The sequence below is a fragment of the Typopeltis vanoorti genome, chromosome 12 (genome assembly GCF_054136105.1).
Source record: "Typopeltis vanoorti isolate ZY-2024b chromosome 12, IOZ_Tvanoo_1.0, whole genome shotgun sequence".
In the NCBI taxonomy this organism is placed as follows: Eukaryota; Metazoa; Arthropoda; class Arachnida; order Uropygi; family Thelyphonidae; genus Typopeltis; species Typopeltis vanoorti.
Window position 1 is genome coordinate 17,873,198 of NC_143560.1, and position 13,234 is coordinate 17,886,431.

The 13,234-nt window shown below is 33.6% G+C and overlaps 1 protein-coding gene across 1 annotated transcript in view; it reads right to left on the bottom strand.

Annotated features, from left to right (window-relative positions):
• LOC150100608 (uncharacterized) overlaps nucleotides 1–13,234 on the bottom strand; it is a 98,466-nt gene that overhangs the window by 31,651 nt on the left and 53,581 nt on the right. Inside the window, exon 7 of the mRNA XM_090401840.1 lies at nucleotides 8,021–8,202. Coding sequence (XP_090257966.1) covers nucleotides 8,021–8,202 — 182 coding nt within the window. The remainder of the gene's footprint in view (nucleotides 1–8,020; nucleotides 8,203–13,234) is intronic.

The following is a 13,234-nucleotide window of genomic DNA, read 5'->3' on the forward strand; positions in this document are numbered from 1 at the left end:
ATATGTGCATGTCCCTGAAGAAGATAAGAGGATTCCGAACAATATTATGAGGAAACAAAAACATACAAAGGAAACAGAAGAAATATACAAAACAAATATAGCTAAAACCGTAGGGGAAAAAAAACGGCTTCAGACTTGGAAGATCGTGTATAGACAATATTTACGTGTTAAAGCAAATTATTGAAACAATGACGAGAATATAATTTAAGATCTCATATAGCCTTTATAAATTACAAGAAACGTTTTGATAAAATACATAGAACAAAACTATGGAATATCTAGTACAATCTATACAAAGGTTACAGTTAAAATACAAAAATACAGTTACAGTTAAGTAATAAATTAACAGAAGAGATAAAAATAAATCATGGTGTGAGATGGGTATGTAGCTTAACTCCACCTCTGTTCAATATATGTAGTGATTAGATTATTAAAATATAGAAAACAATAAAACAAGGTATCCAGTTAACCAGAAGAAATGTTGTCAATACAATGTTGTATGTAGATGATCAGATTATATTAAAAGACAATGAAGATAACTTTCAAAAATCAGTTAATGGATTAAACAAAATAAGCCAACCATATAATTTGAAAATTTCACAAAAGAAAACAAAATTCATGGCATTTAAAGGTCGGGATCATGTTAGATCACAAATGGTTATAGAAAATAAAATAACTGAACAGATGACACAGTTTAATTATTTACGCTGCATGATAACATATCTAAAAGATAAAGATAGATAAAAAATAAATTTCAGAAAATCTGTGTAACAAAAGGCCACTAAATAAAAAAACAAGAAAAAAAACAAGATGAGAAACAACTAAAATTTTATAATGGAATGGCCACTCCCACTCTATTATATGGCTCAGAAACATGGACTGCTAGAAAGATGAAAGTAAAATACAAGCTGCAGAGATGAAATTTTTAAGAACAATTAAAGGATGCACAAAATTGGACCATATAAAGTGGATAAAAATAGACCAAAAGGGGAGAGAGAGAGAGAGAGAGAGAGAGAGAGAGAGAGAGAGAGAGAGAGAGAGAGAGAGAGAGAGAGAGAGAGAGAGAGAGAGAGACCAGCGGCAAGATGGAAAGACCAGTGAAGCCGGAAGAGGCAAATGCTTAATCCTTGCAGAGACGAAGAAGAAGAGGATTCCTATCTTCTTCATCGTTAGTCATAAAATGCTGTGTTGTGTAAGACACTATGGCAAAGAAACCCAAAGTAGTTCTTAAGATGAGTTTTTGCTAAATTCCAATGAAATATAGAATACAATTTCACCCTGAAAAGAATTGAAATCAATAGTCGTTTTCAAGTTTCACATTTCAAATGCAATTTCTATTGAAAAATACCGTCTACAATTCGGCTCATCTAATTTTTTTTTCTCCTCCGTATCCGCTAACATTTTGCATGTCTTGAGAAATGAAATAGAAATTTGAGAAAAAGAAACAGTGCTTTTCCTTAAGTAGTTTTACTGAACCAATAAGTCTTTTAAAAAATCTCTTTTCAGTACATTCTTGGGATGATTTATTTCCTTATTTGGTGCAATTTTACCTCCGATTTTTCCTGTAAGGTCAACCATCGAGCAACAACCAAAAGAAAGAGTTTAGGTCTACGATGTCGAAGAGAATCTTATTAGAAATTTGACACGATCGTAGGAAAAGAAAAACTAAAAATGCTTACTGAAGTCTGGCGATAGCATCAAGTGTACAAGATATGATGGAGAACGTCTGGAAGTTCGAGATAATAAGAAAATAACTGATCCAATGGCGTTCGTACTAAGAACTGATTTGGTATGCACGGACAACGATATGTTATTTATTTTTTCCGTAATTCTTTATGACTAGATTTTGTGTCATAATAAATAAATAGATGACCCAACATTCCATGTGATCTTCATATAGCATATGGGTTGCTTCCTTGCATGTTCAGTGTACTTCTCCGAACATATTTTCAAGGGGGAATTTAATAGTTTCCTTGGCTATTGATGCAAAAGAAAGTATCATAATCCATGGCATTCTATATTAAGCAAATTTAAAAGAAGTCCGTTTTGCATTTTACAATTTATGAAATGCTCTCATTTACTAAAAATGAAGATTCTCGCACTCACTTTGGAAACAACAGCAAGAGTCACGGCTTAGTATTCTGAGCCGCTACCGTAGTGAGTATCAAGAGTTATTACTGCAATGGCACCATGTCAAGTGCAATGTACTGAATGGTTGATTACTCTTATTACAAGAATCGTTAGGTTCAAGTTTTATCTGCTTTAATTCCGATTCTAAGTTGAATACTACTTTTATTCGACGGAAGTATTCAAGTACTCTACAGAGTCTGCTAAATTTGTATTAAATCCAGTTTTAGAAGTGGCTGCTTGGGCAACATTAGGCAGCAGTGGCTTAACCAATCTTAACCAGATTTTTGACTAGAATCAAATACAGTCTACTCATTTTGGCTACAATTCATTTAAATTGTAGCCAACACATAACTCCTCGCCTTGTTAGAATTTGGCTTATGTTTTACATATTAGATTTTTTTTTTTTTTTTTTTTTAATGAGTCTTATCCCATACGCAATAGAAATATGGCGGGTGTGTAATTGGATAATAATCTAATTACACACGCGATCTCAAGAAATTTGACAAATAACTAGGTCCAGCTATTATCCTGAAAAATTTCAACATCGTATGAATTTTTTTTAATTATTTCATCTAAATCTCTGTTTATATTTCTTGCTGAAACAGACCACTTTCTTAGAAACACAAGCAATTTTGAATAATGTAAAAGTGAACATTAATTTACTTAAATTTGGCTTATGTTTTACATATTAGATCTTTTTTTCTTCTTCTTAGAGTTTCTTATTCGGTTTTAAAACAATGTGGGATTTAATATCCCCTTAATTTAAATAATAGTGAACATTAATGTTTGTTTTTTTTTTGACACAACCACAGCTTCTTAAGTCCAAACTTTGCTTATTTCTATGTATAAAATTTAGTTTTATACATAGTTTTAAAATTTATAAAATATACAAAATATATTATAAAATTTAGTTTTATACATCTGCGCGCCTACGAGGTGCGACCAGTCTTCGAAATGGAAGCGTCCTTGGAACAGCGTTATGCGATTAAATTTTGTGTGCGTTTGCAAAAATCGCCATCGGACACTTTTAACATGATAAGCGAAGCTTTCCACGATGAAGCAATGTCGAGGGCAAGTGTTTTTCGCTGGCATAAAACTTTTAAGGAAGGAAGGCAAAATGTGGAAGATCTTGAACGCGAGGGAAGACCTTCAACGTCCATCACAGAGACAATGATCAACACAGCAGCGATTATCATCAAGCACGTCAAAAGGAAGCGTCCAACGCTGAAGAATGGCTTCTTACTGCACCACGATAATGCAAGGCCACATATTGCTGGTTGTGTAGTGGACGTTTTGCAGAAGAACAACACAGATATCCTACCACACCCTCCATACAGTCCTGATGTCGCGCCGTGCGATTTCTGGCTGTTTCCTCAGCTCAAGAAACCACTAAGAGGCCGCCATTTCGAAAGCAACAAAGCATGTGTAAAAGCGGCGGAGGCGGTTTAGAAAGAACTCTCAAAAAACGGACTTTCACATGTGTTTAAGAAGTGGACGCAACGTTGGGACAAATGCATCACGTCTCACACTAGTTACTTCGAAAAAGATCATGTAAATGATGACGGTTAAAGGTAATCTGTTTTCTGTATAAATATAGTCTTATTACTTATTGAACAGCCTACGTATATTCCCAGGTGAAGTGTGTCGAGGACAATGTAAACAAAATCCATGGAAAATTTTAATATTTCTTGAGAAGCGGATAGATACGTAAGAAATAGATGCCATATCTCCAATAGATAAGGAAAACTGAGATAAGGAAAACACAAGTTATCGTTGTTAAACTAGTCTTAGTTTGTATATACTGCTTGATATATGATTTTGTTTTTCGTTAAAATTTTCCTTTGATTGATAAAGCAATATAAATTACAATATATCGTGTTTATTGAATAATGATCAGAAATTATAATAATTTAATCATATATGATAAAAACTCGAACTGATGAATTTTAATAAAACTTGGATTTGGTTTAGTTGTTTCGAATGGACCACTTTAAAGCTAAAATTGTGAAAAACAAAATTATGTTTGCAGTATATACGGCAAAAACTCCATTAATTTCGATGTCGCTAACAAAAACACGATCACGAAATGTATCCTTAATTTCCAAAAATATTTTTTCATAAGTAAAAAAATTACAATTAATTTAAAATCTATTCTTAATTTAATTTTCCTTTATTTTCTGAAATTTGCGTTTCCCAACTGTTATCCGAATTTCTTAAAATTAAATTTAAAGGCTGTTTATTATTTCTACTTAATATTCAGATTTTAATATTTAAATATTAACTATTGAAAGAATAAATGTTAAGATTTAGGATTAAATGATTAAAATGGTAATCTTTAAATGTCTAAAAATCTTCGATAGTAATAAATTCAAATTGTAATTTTATAATTTCTTCCGGTCCGTAACATATAACGAGGTTTTCCTTATAATTTTTTCAAACCTTGATGGAGTTGAACTCACTTAACAATGTCTGTTCATTCCTTACGTAGACTCACTTAATAGCAGAGCCCTGACCACTTCACTGACAGGCAATGCATTCTACTTGCTCACAATTCATGCAATATATATTTTTTTCTCTTAATCATGTCATCTCTTTTCTTCTTACATGATGTAAAATATTTTCCACCTGCAACATTAAATGTCTGCGCATCGAAACTGTTTATAAATCTTCTCTTCTGCTGGTTTTCGTGAAGTTGATCTAATCTTCTTCTGCAGCTTGTCCCACTTAAGTGAGGTCGCTGTTGATGATGAGTCTCCTCCACATCCTCCTGTCTTGGGCTGTCACCACATCCAAGTTCTTCATCCTCCAGTCCTCTTCTACCAGCTCCCTTCATCTCTTCTTTGGCCGCTGAAGCTTCCTTCTTCCTTGCACATCCATCTGCATGACCCTTCTTCCCACATATTCGTCCTCCCTCCTCATCACATGACCAAACCATCTCAACCTTGCCTCCTGTATCTTCGCTCCTAAGTTCGTAACTTTCACTGTTCCCCTCACATAGTCATTTCGCAGACGATCCTTTCTGGTCACACCCATCCACCTAATTAAGGTGGATTAGATCCACCTGATCTAATCAGGTATGTAAAGAGTTTTTTGTTTTACCAGAAACTTTATTTGGAGACTTATCAACAGAGAAAAATCGATCAATTAATAAGATTACACACAATGATCACCTTCTCTCCCTCATGTCTAAAAATCTTTGATACAAATAAATTCAAATATCGCGTTAGCACACAGAAGTTTTGTATACTGATTTCCAAACTCTAGGACTAAAATGGCTTTGTCCACTCTCTCGTTTGGGAATAAAAATGCGTTTCAAATGTTTCTTCCTGTTTATTACCAGAATGTGAAAGATACAATCCGCCTGGATTGTATCTTTCACATTGTACTATACTAAGATTAAAAGTAAATATTTGCCTTTGTGGCCTTCTAATTAACCACTTGAAATCCAACACTCAGGATATATGTATTTGTTAGCTACTTAGTTTGGATTTACTATGGGAAAAGAAACAGTTTCTGGAAGACAAAACGTTGTTACCTCCATATGGGACTGACTTGATCAAGATTTCCATAAGCATACATTAATATTAATGCCATCAGAAAAGCTGGCTTCTTAGCTCAGGCAACACTTTTCGTTTACCAGGTTAAGGAATACTATATGTTATATTGAACTAAATGCTTAGCATGAAAGATGAAATACTTAATTTGGATAGATGTTGCAGTTCTACATTGCAAGAAATTTTCAAATGAACATACTATATATGTTCATATGTCCATATATAGTATGTTCATTTGAATACTTCTAATAAATGAATGTGTTAAAGATATGATTTAGGCATACGATGCCAAGATATGTTAAGATATGATACAATATGGTTAAGATTGTTCTACCTCATACAAGTCATAAATATTTAATAACAAGTGTTCCAGACATTTCAACTACATTTCCGCATACAGAGACTTAAAATAAGCTATTTAAAATAAGTTAACTTTGTACATAACCAATTAGAAAAAAATTTGTTCGTCGCAAGCCCGGATTTTGCATCATGGTCAAAAGAAAACACACATATTTGATAGAATAGAGAAAATACGCTGACCTCAGACTTAGCTCCTCTTCGCCCGTAATTCAAAAACAACCACAGACGTGTTGTCCGTTTATTTCAAGCGATTATACGTGAACTAGAATGTTATTGCCATTCAAAAAGGTAACTGATACGCAACTTATCTTTCATCGACAATCACAATTTAGTTTTTATTTGTTTGGCTGTAATTGTCGTGCAGGCAGCGCCTCCATTCGCAGCGAAATAAACTCATCATTAGAAGCTGACTGACGTAATTGTAGTGTGCATTCCCAAAGGATTGGTTTTAATCAACGCTACTGACACGAGGGACCTTTTTATTATCGCGTGCGTCTTGCTAGTCGTTTATCACGGATTTTTTTTTTCTTTGTTTATTCTGCTTAGTTCTTAGTCACATAATAACTGCGTAAAGTAATGTTTTTAATATTCTTCCAACATTCAATGTTAGATGCTTTGAATGCGCTGTTTTTATCGAGTGCTTTCACATACAGACATTTAATTCGCGTCCACACAAATAAATTCCACTTCGATGCAAGTATTCCCTCTGTTCCTTTAATTACAATTAAAGGAATAGATTTACGATTTTTGGATTTAATTGTGATGTCCAAATATTTAAAGAAACGGAGTAAACACGATAAGCACTACGAACACTCTACTACTGGCGCAAACTACATATAAACAATAGCGGAACTGCGTGACGGACAGTGCCGCATTACTCTAAGAGCTCATATCTCACTATGACGTGCATATGCTTACGCGCGTAGCAATATGACACTGTGGTAAACACAGTGCCGCTAGCGTCCTTCGCCCTCCTAAGTGCTACAAGCGGGATTTTTATTAATTTTATACAAAATAAGAGAATTGTATAGGATTGTTTATGATAAAATTAAATATTACAAGCAAATACAAATAAATTAATAAATATATTTATATATCGAGAAAAATTGGGGGTGCTGCAGTTCCGCAGTGCCTATGCACGAGCCGCCCCTGCACAAGAAAGATATAATAACAGAAATTAGCTTAGTGCATTTTTATTTTAGCAAATATCTTCATTATTATTGAATTAATGTTATTTTAATGTGGATGCCAAGCAACAGTCGATACAGTCTAAATGTTTTGAAGCCCGTATGGATAATTCTTCACCTTCAAAAATATTTCCAAAATACAAATGATCTCTGCTTGAATTAAGAGATCTTTCTTATGAGTCCCGGTATTATTATTTTGGTTTTTATTATTTTTATCTTATATATTCCTCATTGGAATTTAAGTCTACAACTAATAGAAGTCAGAATTGCCTATATTTTCTTGTTTTTTTATGTCTTAAACGACTGTGATTGTAAAAGAACTCATTACATTTCACTCTACATCTAATAGAAGTCATAACTTCCTTTATTTTCTTTTTTTACGTGTTAAACGGCTATGATTGTAAAAAAAAAAAAAAAAAACGTCATTTCTGCCTTTCGGGAATAGCGTTATCAGCGAGCAGGCAAAAACATCACTCTTAAAAGGGAAGTTGATAAAAAGCAAACACCGAAACGCTCGAGATTATGATGGAAAGTCGTTCTAATGGTTCCATTTATGAAATTTATATCGCTCGTAAAAGCAGACTTCAACTAACTTCGTTTATCTAAACCTACAAGTCATCGCGATATCTCGAACAAATCATTTCTCATGTTTTGAAAGATTAATAAGCCGGTGCCTCCTTCTTATATCACTCGAGCGAGACAAATATATGATGCGGAAGTTCCATAGCTCACTATACTGTTTATCCACTTTCTGTTATTAACCTACTAGTCTAAGCTATTGAACCTTACCCGAAAAGATAGAAATCTCTGCTCGAAATCCTTTGTGAGTGTGCGAGAAGTCAGATACGAAGACAAGAAGTAAGCTATTTCTGTGAGAAATGTATCGTAAGAGTTTGATCTTCCTCTGTAAGTCTCCACAGTGTTGGACTGTATCGTTTCCTTCTCGGATTTCCAGGAAATCGTAGATGCAACTGAAAGAACGGAAGTAATATCAGCAAAAAACAGTAAATATAAATTTCAGACAACAAAAGTAGACACTGTTTCTATGCTTTGATCAGATTTCTATATAAAAAAAAAGAGTTCAAGTTTTTAAGAGGAGATTTACTAAATACACTGCGCAATTAAATTGGAACACTGTGGGAGTCTGTTGGTAAACTACCATTTGTTGAGTTTAATTAGAATAAAAAGGAGATAGACTTAAAAGAATTTCTAAATTAGTTCATAACAAATATAATGGAGATCTCTAGTCCCTATTGTACTTGAATGCGCGTGAACCTGCCAAAGCCACAATAAAAAGATAATGAAGAAAGGTACAAGTACTACGTGGAGTTCATGTTTTTACGTTAGAGTTGGAAATTTATGGAATGGTCGTTCACTAAACGTTTTTGGCTACAGGCGGTATTTTAAGAATGAAATACGTGATAACATGGATAGAAGGTACGTTAAAAGAGCAAGTGGGTGTGTACAGCAGGGGTCGCCAAAGTCATTTTCCCGTCGACCCCTTCAAGCGTTTTTTGACTTTTTTATCGACCCCCTATATTTTACTATTACGTAATTATAATAGGACAAGCAAAAAAAGACGCTTATGTGAGTTTTTAGATTATTTATTTTATAGTTACAGTGTTTATTGTATGTATAATATAGAATATATTATTATATTACTATTACTATCACTAGTAATATCACTGGTATTACTAGTGATATTAATAAACTGCTGGTATTAATATCACTGGTATTACTACCAGCGCTGCTCAACTCTTCAACATTGAGAAGTTTAGTTCGTGAATGAATAACGATTGAATTATAATATGTATGTTGATGAATTTTAGAACATTAACGTTCATTTGTATGTCGATGCGCAAAAATGAGACTGGGATCGAATACTTGTAAGTATCAGTCAGTAAAACCACGCACGTGTTGCAATCTCGCTCCCACTGCGCCGGCCGACAGGAACCACCAACATCCGTTTATTGGTAAATGCGCCATTTTGGCCTACTTGATTGGCCTCAGTAACTGTTTTCATGACCTTACTCCATCTTACAGGTCCTATTCATGGAGTCATGGAGTCATTTGTCATGGAGGTAATCCAAGTTAACCGAATTAAATATTACCCATACAGTGATGTCTTATATTTTTCTATCGACCCCTGAGCCCGAATCGACCCCTAACAATGTCATATCGACCCCAGGGGGTTGATATCGACACCTTTGGCGACCACTGGTGTACAGTATTATGTGTATTAATGTAGGACGAGTTGATGTAGGACTAGTTCATATAATGAGGATAAACATTTATAATCATATTTGGACTAAGGAGGATTATTATAGTATAATTTTATCCTGGTTGTTGAATAGCTTGTTTCTAATTATGTTTACGATTTACAATGTTTTGAATTAGCTAAGTGATTTTTATAATTTTTAGGTAAGTGATTTTTTTAAAAAATTTATAATTATAAAAAAATAAGAGGGAATGTGAACGTTCGGAGGCTAGTTATCCTATTAAAGACTAAGAAGTTAGTGATACAGTTAGTTTTTCTCCGGGTGCTCCGGTTTTTCCCTCAAAAACTTGAAGATATAAATGCTGTCTAGAACAGTTTCAAGTAATCTGAGAATTAATGTTGTCATAACTATCCTTACTAGACTTATATCTCCTGATATAAGGTCGAAATAACAATGGTAATAAAACACAGTAGAATTCCATTATAATGAGACCCTAAAAAATGCTGTTCTTAGAAATACATTGTATTTCTGACAGCTTAAAATGTATTAACAAAAGGAAAACATTCCTGCGAATTTAATAACTGTAGACATGTTAAATGGGAACATTAAAAACAAATATGGCATCTGTATAGCAGGAATAAAAACTAACACTTTATGTATGTTTAATGCACAACTCACCTCTGCTATAAATCAGGTACTTTTTACTATTCGGCCATTCACATATTTATACTAATTAATAAAAATATGCTAAATTGAGAGAGGATATAGATTAGTCGTCCGTTAAGAAGAGTTACTGCTGATCATTAATTCTGTATCACAGGATGCACAACTACAACGAGTAAAACGAAATAAACAATTACATTTACAGAAATAGGAAAACAAACCAAAAGACATCATAAAGAAATTCTTACTTTTTTAAAGCCCACTATAATTGTTTAGCCTTCTTGCGTTGAGAAATATCCAACAAAATACCAGGATTTAGTGGGCCCTAAAACAGACTTAAATTGCTAAATGCCCGTAAAAGTGTTACATTTCTTTTTACAGGGTCTCAATTCGACCTCACTTGAACTACTATGCGCAGGTTTGATCTCCTGGTTTCCACGGCGATACTGGGACAGTGGAGAGTGTCAAAATGATACGAAAATTACAGAATACGGATTATACAGACACATTGAGAATTTGTGAACCGCAGACACGAGCAAATATGAGAAAGAGGGGTGATATGACTGAGACCTACACAATTCTGAAAGGGTTATGCAGGATTTCAGTTGATGGAATTTTTCATTTTATGGAGAGAGGACGCCCATGGAAACTGAAAATGAATGCAGTGAAGAGGGGGGGGGGAGTAAGAGCTAGATTTTTCTCTCATAGAGTGATGCGTGATTGGAATGGATTGCCTTTGGAGGTTGTTAATGCTGGTAGCGTGAATAAATTCGAGAAGAGGAATAAAGGCTGTGCATTAAGATATCACCCTGGCGGTCTCTTTTAATAATAATAATAATAAATGCTGTACTCGTTATCTCTGTGTTTATTGTACGAACGAACCATTTTTTTTTTTTGAAATTAATATCATGCACAACAAATCGTAGAACTTGCAGCACATGCATGCTTGTATGTGGGTGTGGACAAAGTTATAAAGAGAGAGAAAAAAAACTGATATTTTTATATTCTAGGGAAAAAAAACAACTTGCCAACCAGCCTCTATGGCTATCATCCAGTTTCGTTTGCTTCATATTGGAAAAGTATTCTTTGTATGAAATTTCAATGAGCTATGGCTCGGAAAGTAAAAACAAAAAATCAATACTTTCCCCTTACAACGAAAATGTAATAAGAGAAAAATGGCGCGTGGGTTGTCATGTGGTATGTCTTGTTGAAAAATAACATTTGGAAACTATTCCACGCTGTGATATAATTCTTGTTTCAATTCTAACACTGACAATAAAAATGGATCTCCTCCGAAGGTTGAAGATAGTGGGTTAAGAAGAAAGAAGAGCACATTATTACCGGACTTCAAGATCTGTAAGTGGTAATTTTAGGAGAGGTTAACAAAAGTAGCGAGGAAATTGAAAATCAAGGAAAATTGTTCGGGGAATTTGCAGTTAGAATGAGTTAGTTGCTAAAACTGAAATCTTAATCATTTCCTCAATTTCTTCTGTTAGATCCAATAAGAAATCGATAGATTTATAAATTCCTGGTCGAATGAGTCAAGAACTCTAAAATATTTTCAGAAAAAAGAACGTATATGGAAAGTCCACCTTGCATGATAAAACATTTTAAGATGCGTCAGGAGCTACTACGAACTCGGAAAGAATATTATACATTATGAGGAATCTGAACAGAATTAGTAATTATTCGCTTGAGAAAAAAATAAAGATCGCATTTATGTGAAGAAAAGTCAGGTGTTCCACGATCAGAATTATGATATAACTACTCTAGACAATAAGATGACTTCACTAGATGGAATAAAGCAAACTTCAGTTTCTTACTGAAGTGAGGACGTGGAGAATAGTTTTTTAGAATGAAATAAAATTAGTGAAAAATTAAATTACACAGATGGGGCGTTTCTGTTATCTTGAATGAGGATAATAATTCAGCAACTCATTCTTGATTTATGTGCATTCTAAGGATATATAGTCTTTAGGACGTGACAAATCTGGAAAATGCGAAACACATCGATGTAAATCCTGCAATTGTGGATTATTATCACGTGTTCCGACATGTATTTTCAGTAACTAGGGAAACAGAATACGTAAATCAAAGACTTGTCATTTTTCTTGTTGTTCTTCCTTGCACGTAATAATTAAAACCGAACTCTGATTGATAAGATCAGAGATAACTGAAGAGTGACGGAATTTATTAAGAACAGCGCATATTCGACAGCGTTTCCACATAGAAAGTGTTGATTAATGAGCATGTTGTAATTCCTGCAACGTACTTTTTATTTTTATTTATTTTTTATTTATTTATTTATTTATTTATTTTGTAATTCATAAACTTAATGGACACTTAGGAAGCATACAGGGATGTTCGACAAGTAAGATTGTTATGGAAACAAAATTTTTCAACCGGCAAAAAGTAGAAAAAATGAATAAGGTGTCATGACCAGAACTAAAGCCGTTTTTGGCTCTCACGTAGTGAAGTTATAATTTTAGTTAGGCATTAAATGGCTCAGTTAAAAATAGAATAACTCGAAATTTTTATAGCGATCCTAAATATAAAATATCATAACATAAAACAAAAAAAAAATGGGATCGGTTGACAGATTTTTGTAAGGATTCAGAATGCGAATTTCAATAAAATTTATCTACTTCGAATCAGAAATAACTTGAACAGATAAAAAGAATGTCATAACATGTGACTAAACGCACTCAAAAATAAGATCCATGATAAGAAGTTTGCAGAAGAAGAACAAAGCATCATCATTTCGTTTTCTTGCACAAACATCAGTAAAAAGGTGGACATTCCCTATTGAATTTAAAAAAATTGCAAAATCCTCAAAGTAAACACCCTCAACGTTTCTAAATTAACTGACGTTACAGCTGAGCTAAGTTGTAAGACAAACCAAATACTGAAAGAAGAATTTTTAAGCCTATTTCGTCCGAAACTAATTTCAAGTAATTAAGATGCTTAATTAAATCCGCCCAAAACTCCACTGGGCTTCCTGGAACGTTATCTTAATTAAGACAGAGCACCGTGTAACTGCATATTAACCAGCACCATACTTAAAGAATCTATTAGCAAAGTTTCTGAAGTCTGAACATATGAAAGACTGCTCAGTTTGATA